This window comes from Rhipicephalus microplus, chromosome 5 (genome assembly GCF_043290135.1).
Source record: "Rhipicephalus microplus isolate Deutch F79 chromosome 5, USDA_Rmic, whole genome shotgun sequence".
NCBI classification, from domain to species: Eukaryota; Metazoa; Arthropoda; class Arachnida; order Ixodida; family Ixodidae; genus Rhipicephalus; species Rhipicephalus microplus.
The window spans coordinates 37,185,897-37,209,506 of NC_134704.1; the positions used below are offsets into that span (position 1 = coordinate 37,185,897).

General features: G+C 42.9%; 1 protein-coding gene across 2 annotated transcripts; it reads left to right on the plus strand.

Annotated features, from left to right (window-relative positions):
* Positions 1 to 1,022: 1,022 nt before the first annotated feature.
* Positions 1,023 to 23,463, plus strand: LOC142817728 (serine/threonine-protein kinase pelle-like). Of its 2 annotated transcripts, none has more exons than XM_075895215.1 (15): positions 1,023 to 1,303; positions 2,961 to 3,146; positions 4,003 to 4,133; positions 6,160 to 6,284; positions 14,484 to 14,719; positions 15,740 to 15,903; positions 16,492 to 16,565; positions 16,989 to 17,103; positions 17,576 to 17,700; positions 18,743 to 18,932; positions 19,188 to 19,250; positions 20,537 to 20,692; positions 20,809 to 20,851; positions 21,440 to 21,602; positions 22,770 to 23,463. In XM_075895215.1, the coding sequence occupies exons 1-15, from the start codon at positions 1,156 to 1,158 to the stop codon at positions 23,188 to 23,190; spliced, it is 2,340 nt and encodes a 779-aa protein (XP_075751330.1). In that variant the 5' UTR covers positions 1,023 to 1,155; the 3' UTR covers positions 23,191 to 23,463. The 2 variants fall into 2 exon arrangements, with proteins under 2 accessions (XP_075751330.1, XP_075751331.1); XM_075895216.1 differs by lacking the exon at positions 1,023 to 1,303 and adding an exon at positions 1,765 to 1,783.
* The last annotated feature ends 147 nt before the right edge of the window (positions 23,464 to 23,610 follow it).

Here is a 23,610-nt window from a genome sequence, read left to right on the forward strand (position 1 = left end):
TAACCTCAGTCCGTTTTTTGGTCGCGGCAAGAATCGCCCAATTGTTGAGACAGGTTTGTGCGCCACCTGAATGCCTTTCTTCCCCAGCACCCTGGATAGTTAACTGCTTGCTGATTCCCAGAACTATAGGACTGAGATGTGGTAGGAATGTCAGGTCAGTTTACAGTTTTCACGTTTTATTTGAATAGAAGCTTTGGACTATAAGTTGACCGGAGAGTCTATGTTATTAGTGTGACAGTTAAGACAGTTTTCTGTGAAAAATGTTCACCTTTAAAACTATTTTGTAAGTGCAGGCTGAGATACAGAACGGACTACAGCATTCAAGGTGGCACTTTTCAATAGCTATTAAATAAAACTGGAAAATATTAAACACTATTCATGAGTAAACATAACGAATGTTATTATGAGGTTCGGCATTCCGAATATGACCTCTTCAAGTACCGAATCAAATAGAACGTTATTAGAAGTATTCGCACACTCGCACACCCCTAGTTGATTCTTGTGTGCATGTGTGTGTTTAATCTTATAACAAGCCGCTGTCTAGTGCAAGCACATAGTAGGGGTAAGCTAGTTATTCGCAGGCTTTGGTCAAAATTGAATGCTCAATACATCAAGCAAATCACTTGCGAATCGTAGTACCACCGATTATGAGCGTCGGCAGGGGGGGGGGGGGTGCAAAGGGGCACTTGCCCCCTCGACCCACGCCAGCACATGCCCTAACCCATGGAAAATGTATATATATCCGGAGGGGGGGGGGGCGGTATTTGTGTGCCACTCCCTGGCTACGCCCCTGCACAGAACAACGTCGTGGTGTCACGTGGCAGCTAAGCGCTCCGCCCGCCAAATGCGGGCTAAAAACGGCCGGCACGGGGCATTCCTCTGGCTACCTTGGCTGAAACTTTTCAACGGGGAAAGTACGGACGGAAATAAGAGAACACGTCTGAAAGTTATCTGCGCCTATCTGCGCCCCGAGGCGTTTCACTATGTTTCGCAACTAGCGTGCGTGACACAGGGATCTGACAACGAAACTGTGACATTCATAAGCGCCGTGGCAGTGTCATCCTCTCCCATGGATCGGATGGATTAAGCGCCAAAAACCGCCGCGATCACAACTGTTGCGTGCAGCTGTTGTGACAGCTGTTGCCGTACGCGCCGATGAGTTCCCATCGCTCGCTGAGCTCCGCCAAGCGCGGTATGGCGTGCGCGAGTAGTCAACAGGTGAAATACATATACGAGCTGCCCTACGCTCAGCGGAACAAGCTGTGCAGACTGTTAGACGCCGGCGGACGCTGGAAGGAACTGGGTAAGCAGACATTGTCCGCTTTGTAACGTCGCCACAGCATGTGTTGACGCTGTTGCAGTGGTCGCTGCATGCGAAACCGCCTCCCGTGTAGATTATTTTGATCGATCCGATAAACCCATCCAAGTGGTTCAATCGACAGCTCTTGTAGAAAGCCTGCCACGCCAGAATTTTGCCTGCTTAACAAGTGCGTCCGACAACAAAACAGTGATATATAGTCGCGTGTATTGCATATCATTTTGACATAGGTCGCGCAATCCCTTATTTTGGTCCACTGTAAGCTTGGCTAATTTTAGAGGCATAGAAACCATTGCGCGGGGTTCGACAGCTGTCTTCGGAGATGCTTCGAACTTTCCTTCCTGGGCGACTCAAGAGGTGACTCAAGTTGACAGCTAATTTTGCAAGTTCAGCAAATACACATTTAGATCGACTATCAAACTTATTTCTTTTTAACCAGCTGCAACTGAACGCCAAAAAAATGAGGTATATATTATTTGCTCGAATCGATAAACCACGTAGTTGTAAAACTGCATTGAACTTTCTGAAAGCTGAACTGGAACATGTGCAAACACACAAATTTCTAGTGTGGTTTAAAATAGGTATCTCATTGAATACTTGTGTTATTAACCTTACGGTCGATCGGAGCAAAATTACAGGTTGTTTCTTCGAAATATGCAGTACTGTACCCATGTGGTTAAAAAAAAGTGCTATGTTATTCTTTATTTTACTCCAAGTTTTCGTGCTATATACCACACTAGTATGGGGCACTACATATAACCAGAATTATAAGAAACTCGTATTACGAAAAAGGATGCAGAGATTTTTTGAAAATTATCAAGGGTAGCTACAACATATGAGTGCAGAACCCTTATGAAATATGACCTACTAAATGCCTCCCAGATCTACTACTTTAAATTGTTACGACAAAAAAAAAAGTTAATAAACTGTTTGATGCACATAAGTCAGAATCGCAAATTCACTATTCACAACATAAGACAATTGTTAAGTCATTGTTAATCAAAACAACACTGAATATAGCAGACTTTCTTTGAATTCTACATATGTTCTCAAGTGTGCTATTACTGAAGTGCTAGTGATACTCGCTTCATATTTATCAATGACATTTTGCATAACATTGTTCAAGCAGCTTAATGACCCAAAAGCTGCTGATGTTTATAGTTATGATTTCACATTTGATTTTCCCAATTCAAATTTTTTTTCTGCTTAATATACTAATATTTCTTTGTGCAATGTGTATTGATGTGATTTTATTCAGGTTATCTAAGATAGTAATGCGAATTGGGCATTGTGTTCAACTTTTGCATTAATGTATTATTGCTGCATGTGTACTGATATTGCCATTCTTTTGTATTATAAGATTGTAATGTTCTACATTTTTGTACTGGTGCACATAATCTGTCCAATGCAGCCAAATCTGTGCATGTAGCAGGAGCCTCCCTCATGCCTGTTGCTCATGCCACTGTTTCTGTAATGTTACAGAAATTAAGTATTTTTCTTTATTTTGCTTTAGCATCGTAACGCAACTGAGTTTTGTAGCACCGCTGCCCACCTAGCATCGTTCTGTGGCCTTGGAAGCTTTAGTTTACACTATGCACACGTGTTACAAGTCACAGAGGTATATATTTACGTCCTGTTGCAGGTTTCAACTTTATGCACATGGACCAAATAAGCATGAGCCTTATGGAACAAGCCATCCTAAGAAAAGAAAGCCCAACCGACGAACTTTTGCACAAGTGGGGTGAAAAAAATGGCACGGTGAATCAGCTGTTTGTTTTTTTATACAAAATGAGGCACATGCAGGCAATGCTCATAATCGTGGACTTTGGTGAGTCTGGTTCTTGGACAGCATTATTTCAGTGCTCAAAGCTGTAGTCATTAAGTCGTGAATTATTCGATGATAAAAGTTAGAACATAATACAAGGGAACGATGTGAGATTATAAACAAACGGATATGCCACAAACTGGGTGCAATCCCGAAGAGTGCCATTTCCAATAAAAAGGGAAAGAAGCTCAACAGCACACACTAGATTAGAAGAATACGGATTGTACACTCATCAACAGCATTCATAAGTACTCCCAAGATCTGGTTGAACTACACACCAATTTGAAGAGTTGCACAAACAGGATGGCAGGCCAACCACATCCATGTGGGACAGAATTTTCAATGGGATTATTCACGGCACTCGTGGATAGCCAGAAATACAAAATGTGACATAACATTTTAAACACCAAAATCAGTGTTTTCCATACTTTTGTCCCAAAACACCAAAATCAGTGTTTTGCATACTTTTGTCCCACAGTTTTTGTCTTACAACAATCAAGCACTTCAGTGCAGGTCAGTGGAGAGACCTCAGCACAGTTGCTAACCCTGTAATACTTAAAATGTATACCAGCTTTGAATGACAACTTTGCCTAAATCAATCAATAAATGTAGCACAAATTGTTAGTTATCAAAGAAGTTCAGTTTGATCATGCTATATGTCATGCTCATTTACTGACAAACTAGCCTCTTCATCTCTACTGTATCATCCAGATGACTGAAAGCTTTTACTGAAGCATCCGGCATATCTAATCTGTCTCATCAGAATAAATTAAATGCATAAGAACTAATTGTACAATTATTTATGGTGCATATTTGATAAAGTTTTATTTCACCTTAGCGTATGTGTGCTCTTTGACAGTAAGCCCAAAGTACCATTACCTCCTGGATAGAGAGGAAAAGACCCAGTTGGATAGCGCACTTCTGAGCAGCAGCAGCAACATGTACCTTCACTCATCTCCGATGCTCAAGGGCACTGCACCGCCACCTGATGTATGAAAGAAGTTTGATTCTTCTGTCATGAAAGTCCTTTGTTATCAGTGTGAACTGCTTTGAGCTCTTGGTTATGGTCAGCTCGTCTGCGAAATTGCAAACTTGTGCACTTTCACTGAAGCCAATGAAAATGTGTTACTTACATTAATAAGAACTTTTAATGAAAATCAGCAGATAGGAAAGTGAAGGAAGGCACAGGGAATGTTAATTGTACTGTTTCAAATGTCTTATAATAACTGTGGTTTAGGTGTAAAGAAAGCAAAGCGAATGAAGAGACAACTTGCCGCCGGCAGAGACCGAACCTGTGAGAACTTGTAGTTTACTGTCTGGTGTGGTTGAGCAGTGGTTATAGTGCTCGGCTGCTCACCCGAAAGTCGCGAGTTCAATATTAAAGTGCTTATTTGGGTCGGTCAGTACATGATCAACGAAGCAAAAAACGAAGCAAAAAATAGCGCCAGAACACAAGACTGTGAAAGAGACCAATTAGAAAGAGTCCGCTTTGTCTGTGTCTTTCACTCTCTTGTGTTTTCTCGCTGTTTTTCGCTTTGTTGATCACGAGTTCAATCGCAACTATTGTGGTCACATTTTGGTGAAGGCGAGAGGCCCATGTACTGTGCGATGTCGGTGCACATTAAAGAACACCAGATGATCAAAATTTTCCAGAGCCTACCGTTAGAGCTTTTCTGATAATCACGTTCTAGTTTTTTAACGTAAGGCCCCATATATTATTATAATTACTTGTAGTTTACTGTTAATTCTTGATGAAAGGCAATCATATTTATAGTCACTTAAACACTTTCTTATGTAACAAAATACAATGAGAAAAACTAATTCATATGCACAAGTGCAACAAAAGGTGGCCATGATGTGGTTACCACAAAATTCTTTATATGCTTCAAGCTGTGCTTCATTTGCTGAGCATGTTTAACTATTGTGAAAGGGGCCCTGAAACGGTTTTGGCAATTTTGTACAAAGACATTGGGCTGGTATACCAAGTCCCGAAGGTTATTCAGAGATCGATTTGAGCTCTCTGCGTAAACTGTAATTTATTACAACACTTCGAAGCTACGAAGTGCTGCAGATCAATGCAGATTGTTGTCACGCCGTCAAACGTGTTTTCAACCACCCATTTACATGGCGACATGCTCTGGCCACTTGACGATGCCAGAGCACATCAGCAGCCATGTCACTGTGACCGCTGATATGATTGGCTGTCATGGGCTGTAAAATGCACAAAAGTAAGATTGGCTTATATGGTGTTGGCACCTGTCGGAGCAGATATGAACCACTCCAGTGTCCACGATCTTTGTGTCTGCTACCAGACGGCGTGCGTGCTGCCGGGCGCATTATGTGATGACCTCCGAGACTGCATGCAACCTGTCGGTGTGCCATCTCGGAGGTCTAGACTGGTAAATGCTCAAATCGTCAAGCCCGCTCATGAGAGCTCTGCGATTGCCAGCGTGCCTCATGAGTTGAGGAGGCAAGGCAAAGGTGAGAAGGAGGGTGTGATATAATTGTTCCTTAGCCACCTTCGCACATGGCGTGTCACTGAATTTGCGGTGCAAATGGTTTGATGATGCTCTAGCCTAAACGCTGACAAAAGTTCAAAAGACCGTTTCAGAGTCCCTTGAAGTCACCGTGAATCTGTGCCGTACTGACTGTTGTCATTTTCGCGATAACTTAATGCTTATAGGAGCCTGTTTCAGTGTCACATTACTACTTTGTAAGTAGATACGCCTAATCTTGCTTCCAGCATAGCCTTCATGTTTGAGCTCAAGCATATGTTTTCTAAACGATGGCCTTTTGCTACATTTATACCACTAACTGTTTTAAAAGCATTTTCTCAATAAATTTTTGCCATGTTGAAAATTCTAGCATACAATTCCAGGAAACCAGATTTAATTGCTCTTTACCCCAAAGTTTACAATCCTAGCAGCTTGCGTATATGTATTATGATACAGGCATGAAAGGTCTGCCTTTGATTTGCTGAAGAAGTGCCTCCGTACAATGTGCATCTTCATTGCAGTCAATGATGGGCGGCGCTGCTTATAGCAAGAACTTTTACCCCGACGACTGCCACATGAACATGGACAAAGGGAACTCTCAAGCCAAGGTGAACAGCTCCAAGGTGAAGATGGTGTACTCCGGACTGTGAGTACTGTTCCCGATAGTATGTTGTGATAGATAAATGTGGGTAAAGTGATATTTCCCCTTCTAAATGGCTTCAGGTCAAACTGTACTGGCAACATAAATATGCAATACATGGTAAACTGAACTTTGAGAAAAAAACAGCACTTCGAGGGTCAGTGAACAGATTTCATTTTTTTTTTTACACCTTCCAAACAAGCTCACTAACACGTGCAGAAAGCCGTAGTGATCACATTTTGCAATATCAGTATTTCACACCTCACAGCCACTCCATTTTGAGAAGTCTCTCCCGTGCCCTTCTGCACCTGTCCAATCATCCTCGCTCGCGAAGTGACGTAACCCTGCCTATGGGCAACATTATGCAGCACCAACTTCATTAATTGGTCCTTTGCACCATTAAACAGCACCTTGGCCCTTTGATAGTGCAGTTTTGGCCACACATTCCACATTCTTCATTTTTCTGTGCTGCCCTTTGTTGTTTTGTAAAGCCCTGAAATTGCCGGGACAAACGGTATTGCCAGAACGAAGGCCTCCAAGATGAAGAGGTGTTTCAAGACTTTCCTGCAAGGGGAAGAGGGTATACCCCGCCAGTGCCTCATACCCCCTGCACCATGCTTTCTCCCTGTGCTGCTATGACACTAACGACACGTGGGGAAAGCCTTACTCGGTTGTTAGTTGTGTGCTGATGATGTAATCTCTGACATCTTGTTACTTTGCTTTAGTGGGCGTAATCACAATATAGGGCTATGCGTACACTTCTCCACTACAGAGAAGGTTGGGATGGCCCAGGGATAAAACTGAAACCAGCCAAAGTGAGTTGTTCTATGCTGTAAAGTTCCTTATTACAGCATTTATTGAGAAAGTTCTTGCAGGAGCATGTTCACATCGTACGAGTGTGCAGTTATTTCTCCATCAGAAGTTTTGTATCACGACTTTGTTTACTGGCCCTTTAAGGTGACGGTACCACCGTCGCCATCTTGCGAGTAGTTTCTGCTTGAGCCACCAGAAGACGCCACTAAGTCACGTTTGGAAAAAAGGGAGGAAAATGCACTCTCCGCGGTCATAGCATGCAGTGGCGAAGAGCCTGTTCCTGCTGGAACTAATCCATTCTTTTCGGGGGTGCTGCTGCTCCCATATCTCCTTTGAAACGTTTCAAATGTGCATGACGCCCCCCCCCCCCCCCACTCCCCAATAACAACAACACCAACAAAAAAAGGCACGGACCGGAGGAGCCTTTGTACTCCCGTGCAACTGTCCGGAAAAGAGGTGTCTCTCTCTCTCCTGGTAACGTATAACTATTTACAATAGAACGGCGCTGAACCGTGCTGCCGCAAGGGTTGCTGGAATTAATGGTTTGGTTTCTGAACCGACTCTTTCTCTTCCTCGCTAAAAAAGAGTAGAAAGAAAAAGAGTAGAAAAAGAGTAGTTCTCGAGGAAGTTCTTCAGTGGCCCTGAATACCAGCAGTGTTGGGTCGCCTGGAACGCGACCCAACACTGCTGGTATTCAGGGCCACTGAATGTGGACCTTGTGCACGTGCATAGTAATTATAGATTTCTCCACTGTCAGCAGCTTTGGTTCGACTATGAATGTAGTGTGGGTGTCGCGCATGGTCCACTTGATACTTATGTCGCTACATTCAGAAGCTACCCAGGAAGCTCCTTTCCACTACTTCCTGGCTATCATTACACAAAGCCCCTTTTCCATGCCTTGCAGTGAGCCAAAAATGGTGATTTTGTATGCATGAACGACAGAAGGGCTTTGCCTTTTTGCTAGCGAGAACACTATGAGCCTCATGCATCCCAAAACAGATGTATGGGGCGCAGCTGTAAACAGATGTATGGGGCGCAGGTGGCTATCAGTGGCGCCTCTATAGGCGGTGCACAAGGCGTATACACGAATGCGCTGCTCAGCTTTAGCGAAACATATGAGAGACAATTTTTTCATCTATAAAACGAGTCCTCCTAGCACCGCACCGAAGAGCGCAAGTCGTAACACAGATGCGAATTGCGTCCTTTTGGGAGTATTGAATAATAAAATGCGTAAGGGCTCTTTCTCAGCGAAACCCAACCTATCTGTACAGACCTAGAGTCGACACCCGAAAACTAGCTCAGCTTTTCCAAGAGGCTGTCCAATAAGGCACACGGAAGCGATTGTTCTTGTACTAAAATTATAATTTCATCCCGCAGGTTGGCTGCTAATGGCAAAGTCGGGCAACATTGGGCAATGTGCATTATTTTCAGCTGTCTAGATAGCAGCAACGTAAAGTAAGAGATAAATAAAACAGAACACAGAGAGAGACGGCAGTTGAACGAAGAACGCATTCAGTGCGAAATCTCCACCGAAGCATCGAGAAGGTTGATCCTGACAAGGACCGTTTTTTTTTTTTTCTGGCTTTTTTGCTTCTGCTAGAGGTGGTGGATATCGCCGCATCCTTTTTCGCCGTCTTAGGAAACGGCGCACTGCCATGCACGGTTGTAACACCGGGCACGAGTGTCTTGCGTTGGCGTCCGCTGCTCCTATTCCCTGTAAACACACAAACATGATACGAACTGCTGAAATAATGCTTTTTTCTAGAATGGGCTTATATTTCGATGTTGTTAGAATCACTGCATAAACATAGTGCAGTGGTTGTACCATCAGTTCCGCGACATTTCTCACAATATGCTTCAAATAAATTACAACATGACAGGCGCAGGGAGAGCTACTTTTTCAGGAGCTCAGATAAAACGTTAAAAAAATGTCCTTAGGAACGGTGTTTCTCGGGCATCAATACAAATTGCTCCGTCCTATGAACAGCAACGAGTTAGGCTGGTCTAGAAAGTGAATTTGTTTCAATGCTATCACAGCAAGTTGATCCCAAACAAATCACACTCGGAATAGCTGACACAAGGAAACGCAGCGACACGGAAAGATAGTTACCACTCATATTTTGATAAGGCGCGAAGGGAAGATCACCGCTTATATTCCGCTTTATACCGTTGCAAGCTCAGTTACTTACAGGCATATTTAGTCCTTCTTGTACTTGGCTCTTTTGGCCTTTGGTGCTTCTCCATTCTTCGTTTTCTCCTTAGCCTCAATGGCAAGTCTGTTCCACTCCGGACGGCGCACGTCCATGGACCGAGCAAGTCTGGAGTCTACAATCTCTGGAAGGATGCAGTCCTTGTAGAAGTGCAAAAGAAATGGTTCCATTTTCGCTCTCCAGAAAGCATCATTCCTGCGTATTTCCTGCACGTGTATACCTTTTGTGGTGTACACTACAAAGTCACAGATAATCCGCCGGTGATGTGCAGCTGGCCCTGCACTTGATAAAAATAGCTGTGCAACATAGAGAGAACCGGAGCGCCATCTCTTTGTTTTTTCTCCGAGAAGTTTCTTTCTGCTTCCAGTGGTTCATGTTCCTTGTACTTCAACGGGCATTTGACTTCCACAATTCGGTCTGTTCCAACCAGCCCATCCGGGGCAGCTGCCAAAAACCCGTGTTTCAGGTCAATAAAAAGCCCACATGGCTGAACAACCGTTTCTTTTTCTGTTGCATACAGTTGGGGTGCAACACTTTCGTGTTGCTTCCCGTGCTCTGTTGCGGCGGTTGTGAAGCCTTTGGGTTGAAGGAGCCGCTTCACCAGCGCATCACAAGGAGTGCTGTCTTTCCTTGTGCAGACAGCATAAAAATTGGAGGCGGTGAGGCGGAGCCTTCTTTGCTCGTGCCATTCGGGACTGCTGGCTTGCCCACGCGTCTCTTCTTCGATGCTTGCTCGCTTGCTGTCATCCACCTGTAGGTCCTGCAGCTGCCTTTCTGTGTTCGCAGACAATACGGCAGCCGACATGTCTGGCTTTTGACAACTTGGTCCATAATGGGGTGCCGAATTGCTGGCTGCGTGATTGCCGTATCTGCGCTCACGGTGGCCGCTCTCCTCAAATAGCCGCCTTTTGCGTGACATCGTCTGCCTTTTCATTTCGAATCTCCTCTGCGTGTATTTCTTTAGGGTTGCAGCTGGGCTTGTGCAAGTGACAGCCTTGCTTGCTTTCACGTGCCATTCAGGTCCCAGTTGAAAATGAAGCCCCGCACCTTGACAGCGATGCTCATAGGAGCCCTTCTGGCAACGATTTATCTGCTTTCCTCCAGAAAATTTAGCCACAAGGGACATAATGGCTTCAGCAAGATTGCTCGTGTCATCTGTGATGAGACGGTCTGCTTTGTCCGCAATCATGTTGGCTGCAGACATCAGCTTCACTTGTTGTATTTTAGGAACTGCTTGATACACGTTATCTGCCTTGCTTCCATTGCAAAAGTAGCTTTTGCAGCCATCGTGACTTCCAAAAACATGTAGCAGCCCATTCCTGAGGTCTGAAGCTAGCTCTTGAATAAGTCGTGATTTTTCTTTTTTCAGGTCTTCTGTGCAGCCATTGCAATCGCGCAGAATTTTGGCGTAGTGGCTCACTGCCTTCCGAGCTCCATTCTTAATTCGCTTGATTCTAGGAGCCGACAGCAACGAGCGAGTGCCCTTGCTTTCCTTAGCGATGCTATAAAGTCGAGAAGTATAGCACTTGACCACATGATTGGCGCACAGTTCGTTTTTCTTTATGAAACGGCCATATTCTACTTTAGTCTGAAGCTGGTAGTATACTGACGAGTCTCCGTCGCCAATGAAAGTGCGATACTGCACACCATGCATTTCAGTGCTTCTTTGGAACCCTTCCACAAGAATATCGGCCTCCATGGCGCCAGAGCTTTGACTCCAGTTTCTGTAGCATGTGTGCTCTTTCGTCTGGCCTTTCTTGGAATAATATTCGCAAGTGCTGCACAGCTTGTTTCTCACGCCCAAGTAAAGCAGCTTTTGCGTGCGCTTTCCTACGATGACAGCCAGGCCTGAGTTGGCAGAGTACCTGTGGCCATGACTCCTGTGGGACCAACCGCGATCCACAACTACGGTGATCCATGGGGTACTGCCATCCTCGCAGAAGTCTCCTGCAGCCTCTGCGAGCCTTTTCTCTTGTTCGCCAGCCTCAGTCATTTCCTTCAGGAGGGCTACCTTCCACAACTGAAAAACAAGAAAAAAAGACGGCAGAGCTTTCAGCTATGTCTCAAGTTACCTTTGGCGGCTACATTCGCCTCTAAGCACCACATTTTGCAGGGTACTAAAAAATTGCTACAGTGTTGTCATTTCAATGAAAATTACTCGTTTGTAAGTGGTGCCCTAGCAGCCGCGAATAGTATTGAAGCGCAAAATGACATCGACTCCCTAACCGAGTGCATGAAACGGAAGCTTACTCACGATTCGTTTGATCGAGACAAACCATCCCTGAAAGCTTTCAAAGGCGCCGACTAATATGAATGAAGATATATTTGCGGTGACGCACCTAAATATTTCTTCATTTTGTCGGCGTCTTTCTAAGTTTTTACCGCTGCACAAGTACTGTATCCATGCGAGACTATCCTCCTCGCACCGCTTTTCACCGTTTTCTGCGTGGACATTTGAATGGGTCTACGCAGGTATTCTCCTGAACAGCACTGTAGCCACCTTACAGAATTCAGCAAGTGGTTCACTCAAAAGTATAGAGGAAAAGTTGCGCTTATAAGGCACCTTGTGAATTAAAATACTCGGATACTGGGTGATTCATCGATGTCTTGATGTATATACAGTATAGCAAAATGTGTCTCTTACCTTGCCACTGCTTTCCTCTCGCCGCAGGAATGATCCCTTGCTCATTGCAGGAATTTCCATGACGGACATTGCCTCTTCTAGGTGCGAGTGTCCAGAACCTATGCTCATAAAACCCCACACTGCAGCATCATTGACGCCTAGTGCCGTCTTTTCTGTTAGGGGTGTTGGCTCCGCTACAGGATCAGTGGTGACCTTCCTGTTTTCGGCGCATCCATTGCACTTGAATGTATATTCTGACCAGAAGCCTACTCTACGCTCTGTCTGCAGTTCAAAGAACCCACCATGTGGACTGGCGCAGCGATGGTTGCCGAGTTCTTGTATGGCCTTTATAAAATGAACAACTGAGACAACTCTTCTTCCAGAGATGTTCATGCATTGCGACGAAGTTTCATTCGAAGCATTTGAAAAGCAGAGATTTAGCCACTGAAGTCTAAAGAAGTCCATCCGTGTTTTGGCGGCTTAGTTATGTTTAGAAGCGCCACTTTTGACGAACGTCGGAACTGACGTGAAACAACTTGATGTTTTTTTTTGACAGATGGCGCCACCGTCAAAAAGTGTTTGCGAGCTTTATTATTTTTGAAAAATCTTTTGTTTCAAGCACCGCTTCGTAAAGTTAGTGAGTACTGGTGATTACAAGACACTACATGGTCCTGCTAATGTGCAATACTTGTTGTGAATTAGCCTACAAAAGACAAAAAAAGGAAATTTGCACGAACCTGGCAAGCAGAAAAATGAGCTAAATTCACTGCTGTCCTACAAATTTTCTAATTAACTTACGACAACTTTCTCTTCATAGAAACCTAGGGAAAGGCTTGCTGATTTATTATTGAAGATTTCAGAGTTTCAGCTTGGATAGTTTTGTCTCTTCGTCGGTAATGCCTGACCAAGTAGCGCCATAAATTGCCGTATTGAAGGAGTAATAATTCAAGAACTGTTCATCAGAACACAAAACAACTTCGCGTACACATAATGTACACTGTAGCCTAGAAACCCATTCAATATTGTTGTTCTGCACAAAATAGAAAAAAAGTTATTTACTCATAAACTTTCATTCTTTTGCCCATTTTTATTAGAGCGTGCATCAATTTCTAATTGCTTTACTGGCAATATCTCTTCATATAAACCTTGCATAACGCTTCGTTAAAAGGCTCAGCAAATTTCATTTCGTTATGTTGGACAGTTTTGCTGCACTGGCAGTACAACGGAGGCTTGTACAGCAAAAATGCTGTTTTTTGCTCACACTGTTTTAATTGCCATGAAATAACACTCCAGACTAGGCGAAAATACTAGTTGTCATTAGAAAGCGGAGAACGTAAACTTTCTAATGCAATAGAACTCATATTCTTCCATTGAGCAGAGCAAGCACAGTGAGCCAGTAAACAACGACTAAAATGTCGAGCTCTTGCCACTGGAGTGGGACCGCCACCTTAACCCTTTGACAGTCAGAGATGTACATATATGTACATATATGTCATTGCCTGTATGTTCAAAACGCGCGTCTTCTTTTCACTTTTTTTCATTCTTTTTTTTTTCTTTTGCTTGCTACATTGCGGGAATACATTACATTTTTTCTAGCACCGATGCCTCTTGGTTTTTTTTTTTTTTTATGCTCTATCACACGGGTGCGCCACCTAGATTTGGTTTTGTCCTTCAGTCGGTTCAAGCTTACTGCACCTGCAAAAAACTGATGGCTTTCTGGTTTAGAAGCTTTCTTGCTCCTCGGCATGTGATTATGCTTGTTTCTGTGCAGGCCTTGACTGGCACAAACAACGCCACTTTGGTTGTGTTTCCTGTTTCACGGACTTAATCTCTTCCCTTTTGTTGGCGATAAGACTTACGATTATTTTAGGTTTCGGACTTATCATTGCTCTTTGGAGGCAGTCACTACCATACAAAATTTTCTTTTTAGCTCACGCAGTTTGCTTGGGCTATGGAAGTGCGCACCGGTTTCTCAGCTACAAATGCGAGTCTAACAGCATTTCTTCTGAATCACGGCTCGACTGGCGAATCAGAATAGGTTCAGTAAATGTCATCCCATAATATGAGGTGTTACTTATGAGTTAAGATTTAGGTGTGTTGATGAGCGAGTGACATTTCAAAGGCGTGCGTGGCGAGACGATGCTAACTAGACAAAAAGTGCCTGTCCTCCCTTCGTGTTTCTACTTGACACTGTTTCATGCACTGATTTTTGTATGTCTATGAACTGCACTGACGTTTATAGCAGTGCATAATTTTATTAACAGTGGTCTCGGTTATTTTAAGAATATATCTTGCTGTTACTGATGAAAAAACAATGTATGTGAATGCACAAACTATTTTTTTGTTATTTTGCAGTCGTTCAAAAACACTTTATACACTTTTTTTCTTAAATATTCATCTGAAGAATTTAATTCAGCTATAAAAACTACACATTTTATTTTTGAGATGCATTTCACAGAAAAAATTTACCCTCAATGGGTTAAATATGGTTTATTGTAACTGCTGAAAGCATTTCATGATGCATATAACTGTGCATGAATTATACATTAACAATTTCAGGCCAGGGCAGGGTAGCAGAAGCCCTTTGCAAGTTCCTCATGGCACATTTCCTTCGGTCAGCAACAACTGCTATGCCAATGGGAATAATCTATACCCCCAGCTTTCAAAGTTCCAACCATGTGAAGAGCCGAAACCAGGCAGTCCAGAAGAAAAAGTGCAAAATGTTGGCTCTGAAAAACCTCAAAGTGTAGAAGGAAAGTCCAACAGGCAAGGAGGGGCATGCGCTGCCGCAAAGGGTAAGTGGGATGCTTTGATGCTTAGCTCTTGTTAACAATATAAACATTATCTACTTAAAGAATCGTTCATGTTGCTCAAACCAATTTGCACGAATATTAGATTTGTGCAGTGTTTAATAGAGAAACAAGTTTATTGTGATATGAACAATGTGATAAGTAAATACAGGCTTCGCCTTTGTGTAATGTAGTGTGCTTTCATAAGTACGCGAAATTAGCTTGTAACAGCTTGTTTAAAGGTAACTAGTTTTACAGCAAAAGCTCTTACAAAATCACAATAGTGCCTTAGTTGTTCGCCACGATAATCAGTGATCATGACCACCATCGTGCAAAATGAAAAAGAAAAAAGAAATAAATGAGAAAGAAAATAGCTACAATCGAAGGGGATTTGAATGCCGGCCCTCTGTGTGGCAGTTGTGTATTATACCACCGACCCACTCCTGTGGAAAAAGACTCTATACATGCATTATGTCAGGCAATTAGGTATGTATTAATATAGCTTGGTAGAAGAGTAAAATAAAACCAAATGTCACACACAATGTGAAGTGCACAACAATTGTGTGGTTTGAAGCTTCCCTCTCATCACAAAATGCTCAGCTGTAATTCTTCATTGTAATCAGTCACAGCATCAACAAAGCGCACCTAATGCTTCACAGATGTGTAACAGGTACCTCACTTGTCAGCAGAATGATGTAAAATGACATAATAGGTGGTGCTTCCTTACTTAACAAAAGTTAATATTATGATTAATGGCATAGTGGATACCTAGCAGGTTTACTTGTATTAGCTGCCCCATGAGAATTTAAAACAGATTATAGAAAGGTCGCCATTCCAACTTTCGCTGTGACTGTGCTGCGCATTTCCCGCAGGCATGTTGGTTTTTTAACATTCACTAGAAATTCGATTCAACATATGCAGCATTCGTGAGTGTGTGCTCCTCCTGAATATGTGCTTTTGCCTGTACAATTTGTCTACAAGTCTCGCACATGTGCATCGCGCATAACGAGTGTTACTACTTTTCAGAACCAATCGAACCGAAGACTGCTGTGAATACAATACCTTACGAGGAACTAAAGAAAGCCACGGAGGGCTTCAGTGATAGCAAGATTCTTGGGAAGGGAGGCTTTGGAACAGTATACAAGGGTTGTTGGAAGGACACTGTAGTAGCTGTTAAAAGGTTACATGTGGTAATTACATTTTCTGTATTCTTTAGGATAATTATGGCAAGACTGAGTATGCGAAAGGATTAGACTTGATATGTTTGACAGATGGAAGTCTGTGGTACTAGGAACTGTTGCAGTGCTGATAGCTCTAGGTTTAATGACTTCGTGGTCTTTAATGTTGATGTGCCTATACCAGCCCAGACAGCAAACAGACCTCAAAGTCAGTTTACCTATGCCATTCCTAGATAAGACACTGGGCTCTGTGGACAGTCTACGTAAAAGTACATTCAGCTCATTGGTGTAAAGAAATACTAAAATCGATACGTTGCTAGAAGTCATACACCTAGCTTTAAAGCTTTGCAAGCAAATATGTTAAGAAAAGTTATAGAATAAAGAGTCTTATGAGCTTCAGATACAGTGCTGACACAGTGTAGGCACATCTGTCTGATATTACCAGCACTTCAAAAAAAAAAAAGCATTCAAAGCCAGCAAACATGAGGTTGTTGCAGTTACTGACATTGCTTGTAAAAACTATGACTGCAAGCTGGTTCAGTACTACGTGCTTGCAGTGTTTGAATATAATTACAGTATGAATGGACTTGTTTTGTACAGAAAGAAAAAGATGGCAACATACTACAGCAGCAGAGCTTCAAGCAGGCGCTGACCGAGATGAATGTGCTACAAAGGTATGTATATACATTGAAAGCCACCAGCCCCCATGTTAAGTGTGAATGTCTAAGCACACGGCACAATCAAAGTGTACTCTGTAGCCACTGGCAAAACAGCTGATGCTGCAACAGAACCTGGGCAGTTGATGTTCTCACAACCCCAGCTAGTACCAAAGCATGCTTGTGCCCTTTAGCAGTAGACCCCATTATAAGTCAGCAATATGTGCATAATCGCTTCAATTCACTGCTTAATAACCCTCGATATCATGTCTGTGAAGTGAGTATGAAGTGTGTACGAGTCGGTGCACTCGCAAGTGAAAGCGAGTTTGCCAACCTAGCGGACCCCACTTCGCGTACGTGTCTTGGGGGTCTAGTTTTTGTTATGTAAGAATTCTGCAAAGTTCTGGCAGCACTGTCTGACATGCCATGACATTAACACAGCTGCCGCATCGACAACATTCTACCCCTCTATGGCGTCTCTCATGATGGACCAGAACCCTGCATTGTCTACCAGTTTATGCCAAACGGCTCTCTTGAAGACAGGCTTCGTTGCAAGGTTTGTGTGCCTTTGCATGTTTATTGAGAGAGATGTTGCCCAGACATTAATACTAAATGATCACTGAGATCAGTGCACTTTGTATGGCAAATATGGCCATTGACTGTTGTAAGCTTAATTTACTAAATTGTGTTGTATTTGTAGTGCAATTTATAACTTATTTAACGATACTGTATTGCTTTGACAAACATCACTTCTTGAACCTGAAAACATAGAGTGTTTGAACTATGCGTTTCTTGTGGTTATGCTAAGGGCACTTGAGCAAAAATATGAATACAGTACTGTGACATTCGTTATGCTTGGCTGTCTTTGTCAACCCACTTATAGTAAATTGGTCAGATCCCGAAAGTTATGCATTGCTGCTCATGTCCTCTGGTGGAGGGCTATAAGAAAACCTGAAAATTTTTCTGCCCATGAGTGCTCTGCTGAAACTGTACGTCTTGCACTGCCCATTTCTTTTTCTTGTGTTCAGCACAATACACCAAGTCTAAACTGGACGCAACGAGCAACAGTTGCCAAGGGTGTCGCACGTGGTCTCTATTTTCTCCACACTAATCTGGTTGATGGCAAGCCCCTCATTCACGGTGATATAAAAAGGTGCGAGACATCAGTGATTGCATTATCACATTACGTATTACATATTAACAGGAAATTGTGTTGAGAGCTTTCCAGGGCGGTGTCGTGTGTGCTTTTAAAAGAAACCTACAGAGCAATGTCTGAGTGGAAGAATGCTAAGGCAGGTGGGCTAGATAGACATGGTTTAGTTATCGTAAACGTGGAATAGCAGGAACCCACCAGATTATTGCCGCAAGGCTTTATGTGATGGTATTTTTAAGTCATCTGAAATTTTATTCATGTATTCACAATTTATAACATGCTGGAAGAGGTCTCATAAGCTGAACCATATTCTTACTTTTGATCACTGTACCTTTCATCTTTGCTTAAAATGAGTAAGTGACACCTGCAATCAGTCCCATTTTGCTGTTTTGTACAGCAGTAATTTGAGCAAAGTATCCTCTTACTGACCAGTAATTTAACGAGCTCTTTCATTTTGTCTTCACGTTTATCTAGGCAGTAACCCACAGTTGCAGCTTAGTGGATCTTTTGTAGCGCTGCTAAGTACAAAGTTGTTAGATAGAATTTCACATGCCGTAGCCACATATCGACAAGGACGAAATACTTATATGCTCTCTGCATGTTCAAGTATGTCAGGCAATGATAATTAATTTGGAGTCCCATACTACAGTGTGCTTCACATAAAATCAGATCTGTTATGGCTCTTAAAACACCAGGATTAGACACACTCAAACCTCAGTATAACTATTCTGGATATAACGAAATATCAGTTTTAACCAAAGAAATTAAGAATACTAGTTTTGCAATAGATAGTGTTTGAAATATACCTTTATAACAAATTTCCGGATATAATGAACTTATTTTGCTGTAAGATGCAACTTTGTTATAATAAGGTTTGAGTGCATGTGTAATTATCAAGTATCTCAAGGCACTATAATGCAACGCATTTATACATATTAAAAGACTTCACAACCACTTCAGCAATATGTAGGTACATGTTTTTTAGACAACTGAATAAAGCCAGTATAACTTGTTACATTCACTTTTCTTTTTCACATTTTAGTGCAAACATTCTTCTTGACGCCAACTTGGAGCCGAAGATAGGAGACTTTGGCTTGACTAGATGTGGACCTGAAGCGGATAAGTCCATGGTAGTGGTGTCCCATGTTCATGGCACCAGATACTACCTTCCTCACGAGTACCTGAAGAGTAGGCAGCTTTCAACCAAGGTGGACATCTACAGCTACGGAATTGTGAGCAAGCCGCTTGTCAAGATGTTGCTTGGCTTATTCGTGAAAATAGAGCTTGAAAATGTTCACCCTTATCAGGGGAACAGCGCACAAACATGGTATATTAAAGGCGGTATCATGGCTAATCAGAGGCAGTATCAAACAATTTCTCTCGGCATTAATGGCATTAATAATTGCAATAATAATTGCATTAATACTTAACAATGGCATTAATAACTAATCTGTGCGCCTGACCATTCTTTTTTTTTTTTTTTTCAGGTACTTCTAGAGCTTGCGACCAGTAAGCATGTTTATGACAGGCGACGCAAGACCCGAACACTGGCAAGTTATTGTGCTTCTTTTTATAGCAAAAGCTGTTTGGAGTTCACAACAAGGATCGTTTTTGGCACGTGGTTGTCCGCCACCACCGGTGTCCGTAACTACGATCGTGTGAGAGAAATGACACAAGAAAAAATATCCAGAATCGAATTGGATTCTAACCTAGGTCCTCTCCCTGGCAGCCCAGCATTCTACCACAGAGCCATGCTAATGCTCCTTCACGAAAACACCCTATATAGGCATCATGTCAGGCGAGGAATGGCGTTAGGATATGTAATATAGCAAGGTAGAAGTGTAAGTAACAACTAGGCATAATTCTACGTGAAATGTGTAACCAGGCGTCACACAATACAAATTACGCAACTAGTGGGTCATTGAATGCTTCCAACCAATTGCAAATAGCCTAGCTATAGTTCTTCATTGCCACCAGTCACCGCATCAACAAGGCACGCACAATGCCTTGCAAATAATCGGTACCTCGCTTCCCCGCAAAATGACGAATAAGGCGTAGTGGTGCCTCACAACGTGACGAAAATTACGATTTATGACGTGGTGGGTACCTCGCAAGTTTTCTTGTATTATCAGCCCCGAGAGAGCTTACAACATGTTCTAGAAATGCCACTTTTCCAGCTTTCACTGTGACTGTGCTGTGCTCTCTGCGCAGGCCTGACCGTTTTTCTTTTCCACCAAATTGATGCAGTGCTCTGCTAAGAATAGTAAGACGAGCAGTCTCTGTCCATTTCTTTGCATGCTCAGCTTTTCACAATGTCTCTGCGTTGGTGCTTTTTATAAGTACCAATGAAAACCAAGCAAACGTCCTCAGCTCAATGATAAAGATTTACGACAATTTTCATGGAAAACGTGCTTGCATGAATGTTTGGCGAAAAAAAAGTTTCTGTGCCATTTTCTGTAGACCTCACTCATCACTTAGCATAATGCACAGATAAACATCCACAGCAAAAGTCATAGACTGTACTGAAAAGGAAAAACATAACACATGCAGACTTCAAGACTTATTCAGGAGAGATGTGTGGTATACCTGTCTTACTTTTTGAAGTCAGTGCGCATTACATCTTTCCTTTCTTTAGTGCACATCTTTATTGTGCTGTTTATCTGTCACTGTGCCCCTTTCATGTGTCATATTATCACCCCTCATCATAGCTGTATACTATTGAGGATTGAAAAACAGCCACGGCCTTGTTTGTTTCAGGTTGTCACCTGCTAACGTCAATACTATTTCGCAAATCAAGACTCCTTAGTGAAACTTTTATGTATCTCATCGTTTACAGATTGAAACGGTCCAAGACTGTGCACAGAGCAACCAGCTGGACAGCCTAAGAGACACAAATGCTGGTGACGAAAACCAAGTCATATTCAGTCTGCTCATACATCTGGGCCAGAAGTGCTCGAGCTATGACAGGAAGGACAGGCCAGAGATGGAACAGGTGAATATCATATTGCCACAGAGAAAAGTGGGTTGGAAAGTGACAAAAAACAAAGAAATATTCTTTCCTATTTAATATTGCGATTATTTATTAACGGGGTTGCCTTACACTTGCAGGTGCTTCAGCAGTTTAAGGAAAATCCGAATGAAGCAGTTCGAAGTAAGTGCCAGCATGTGAAAGAGTAATGATCAAACCACTTGCGTGTGTTGTGTCAGCATCCTTTTCTATCTTGACAATCTCGCTCTCCATATGACAGGGCAGATTCCTTTTGTGAGCTCATAAGCATGATTTTTTTTCTTCTGTTCGCATTGTTATTGTCTCCCTCACTAGCACTTCCGATTACATTTCACACAATGCGCACATTGACTTGTAATAATTATGAGATGATGGACCACTCCTCATTTCAGGTAGTAATGAAAGAAAATCAAAATGAAATGCAGGGAACACTTGCATCAGTGAAGCCTGACAGGCTCAAGCCAATTTAACATAAAATATTGAGGCACTGCCTTTAGCTATATCATGACTTTGATGATTTCCAGGCTTTCTATTGAATACAGGTACTACGCATTTAATTGAGGTGCAACACTTGCTTTATACCTTTATTAGCATGTAATCGGCTGCTTGTAAAAATCTAAGCTACCATACACTTGTTTGTGTTTGCCAGGATCTCACTCAGTAGCATGCTGTAAAGCGACGATATCTTTAGCCACAGAGTGGTCACCGATATAAAATGTCGTGTTTTTGCAGGGCTTTCTCAGGGCACACTGATGCCTCCCAGTCAATCTGGAAGTCCATCCCCTTTCGACCTACAGAGGTGGTATGATATTCGGCAGGGCCAGGCCACAAAGCCCACTTTCCTGACACCCGTCACTCCTCTGTCCACCACCCCAACCAACGCAGCTGCAGCGAGGCAAGTGCCTATTTCTGACGTGTGTTATCCCTTCGCATGTGTTTAAGCAAAAATTATGCGACGGCCTAAACTGCTGGTAAAACGAAAGTGGTGACATTGGCCTAACTTTGAATTGCCGAGAAAAGTGCGATTCGCACAGTTAAACACCTTGTTGTTATCAGCACATTGATGTCTGTCACGAGATAGATGTTTTCTAGTCAATTGCACATTAGAAAGTAACATGCCACTGATGCTGGCCAACATAGATGCCATCCTCGGTGTCCCATTTCCTTTAAGAGAAAGCAGCAAGAAACCACTGTCTCATTACTAACACCGACACTGTGAGGGTGATGTGACAACATGTTCGACGACAGTGTGAATCAAGCCTAGTCATGTCCTCTTTTGCAAACGATAGAAATAACCTGTGAATTTCTTACGCTTCAAAGATGTTAGAAAGTCACGGTGAAAACCTGCACATAATTCTGACCATCTGTTGCTTTTTAATGCGTGCTTTAATTCCAATGCATTTTTTTTATAGCCAAGGTGTTACATCATGATGGTAACTTGGCTGGTCAGCCAATGAAGTTCATAAATACAGAACGCCTCGTGCAAGCTGTAAGGGTACTCACATCCCATGTAAAGTTGTTTTCGCCTCATGGCACCTGTTACCTTCGGCATAGTTGGCATACTTGCCACCATATGAGAAGTGGCACTGGTCACACAGCGGCACTGCTCTGGTGGCGAGAGGTTACTCGCATGAGACACAGCACTCGATCTTTATGGGGTTCAACAATGCTCGGAAGCAGTCGTCTCTCATAAGAGGTCTGTGGAGACGATTTTGTAGCTAAGCCCCGCAAGTTCCCATCGCGAGTCAAATATTGGCGACATCATATATGTGGTACATTGCACGTATAACATCTGTGTGTGTTATATTGGCATTATATTGGGTTATTTGTCACAATACTGTAGTTGTTTGTAAGATTCAACTGGCAGGCCCACAATCACTTAAGAAGGTCTTAATAAATATCCATGCATTCATTATACTGCGGTGTGGACAGTGTGTGTCTTATGAACAGTGCTCTTTCAGAACCCACTGAGCAAATCGATCGATTGATCATGTTCATTGCAAAAGAGTCTGACTTAGTCACCGTTAAGCTGCATTGTCTTTTAAATATATGCTGTTTGCAGCCCCAAGATGTCACCCACATTCCCACCGCGTGCTGTGCTGCCTTCGATGTCTCCTCCTGCAGCTGTGGAAAAGGAAGTTGTCCCGGAAGCCTGTCCTCCAGTGATGACAGAGCCACCCATGTCATCGCCAGAGAACCAGTTGCCCATAGTTTCTATACTCGGTGTGACTCAGAGCCTAGCACAGCAATCCAGCGAGAGCAGCGCCAGAGATAGAGCAGGCAACTCAGTTGCCACCTCTGCAGCGGCACAGTTACACAGACCAATGGTCGTTACCCACGACTTGACTGGCGGGGAGCTTGAAATGCCTAACCTTGATGATTTAGAATTCAGTAACTTGAGTCTTTTAGATGATGACGACGATGAGGAAGATTACAACAGCCAGTACACCGGCATTGAGAGCAAGAGTGAGACAGATGTGTAAGTCGCCTCTAGGCGCTTCTACAGCTGTCATCAGTCATGTACAGTTTGAGCTGTGCATAGCAAGTTTTTATGCATGAGATCACATGCACTGAATGTGAAACAGTAAATCTCCTTCCTAGGTGCAAGGAATCTGTGAAAACTTGTCGTGGTGGTCTAGTGAATATGGTGCTTCAATGCTGACACAAAGGTCGCGGGTTCGAATCCTGGCCGGGGCAGTCACATTTCAATAAAGCCTGGTGTACTGAGTTTTAGGTGCACTCTCAAAAACCTCAAATGGGTAAAATTTTCAGAGACCTGCTGTGGCGTCCTTCATGATCGTATTGTGGTTTCAGAATGTGAAACCCCAACCATTTTTATTTCTAAGAACCCCTGCAAAAATTTTATGCGCAACCAATTATTCACTGTCCTTAAATGGGCAATA

Coding starts and splice junctions, on each gene's coding strand:
- LOC142817728 (XM_075895215.1), top strand. CDS start 1,156: ATGAGTTCCCATCGCTCGCTGAGCTCCGCCAAGCGCGGTATGGCGTGC. Junction 1,304..2,960: donor CGGACGCTGGAAGGAACTGG/GTAAGCAGACAT, acceptor GTCCTGTTGCAG/GTTTCAACTTTATGCACATG. Junction 19,251..20,536: donor GACGCAAGACCCGAACACTG/GCAAGTTATTGT, acceptor CATCGTTTACAG/ATTGAAACGGTCCAAGACTG.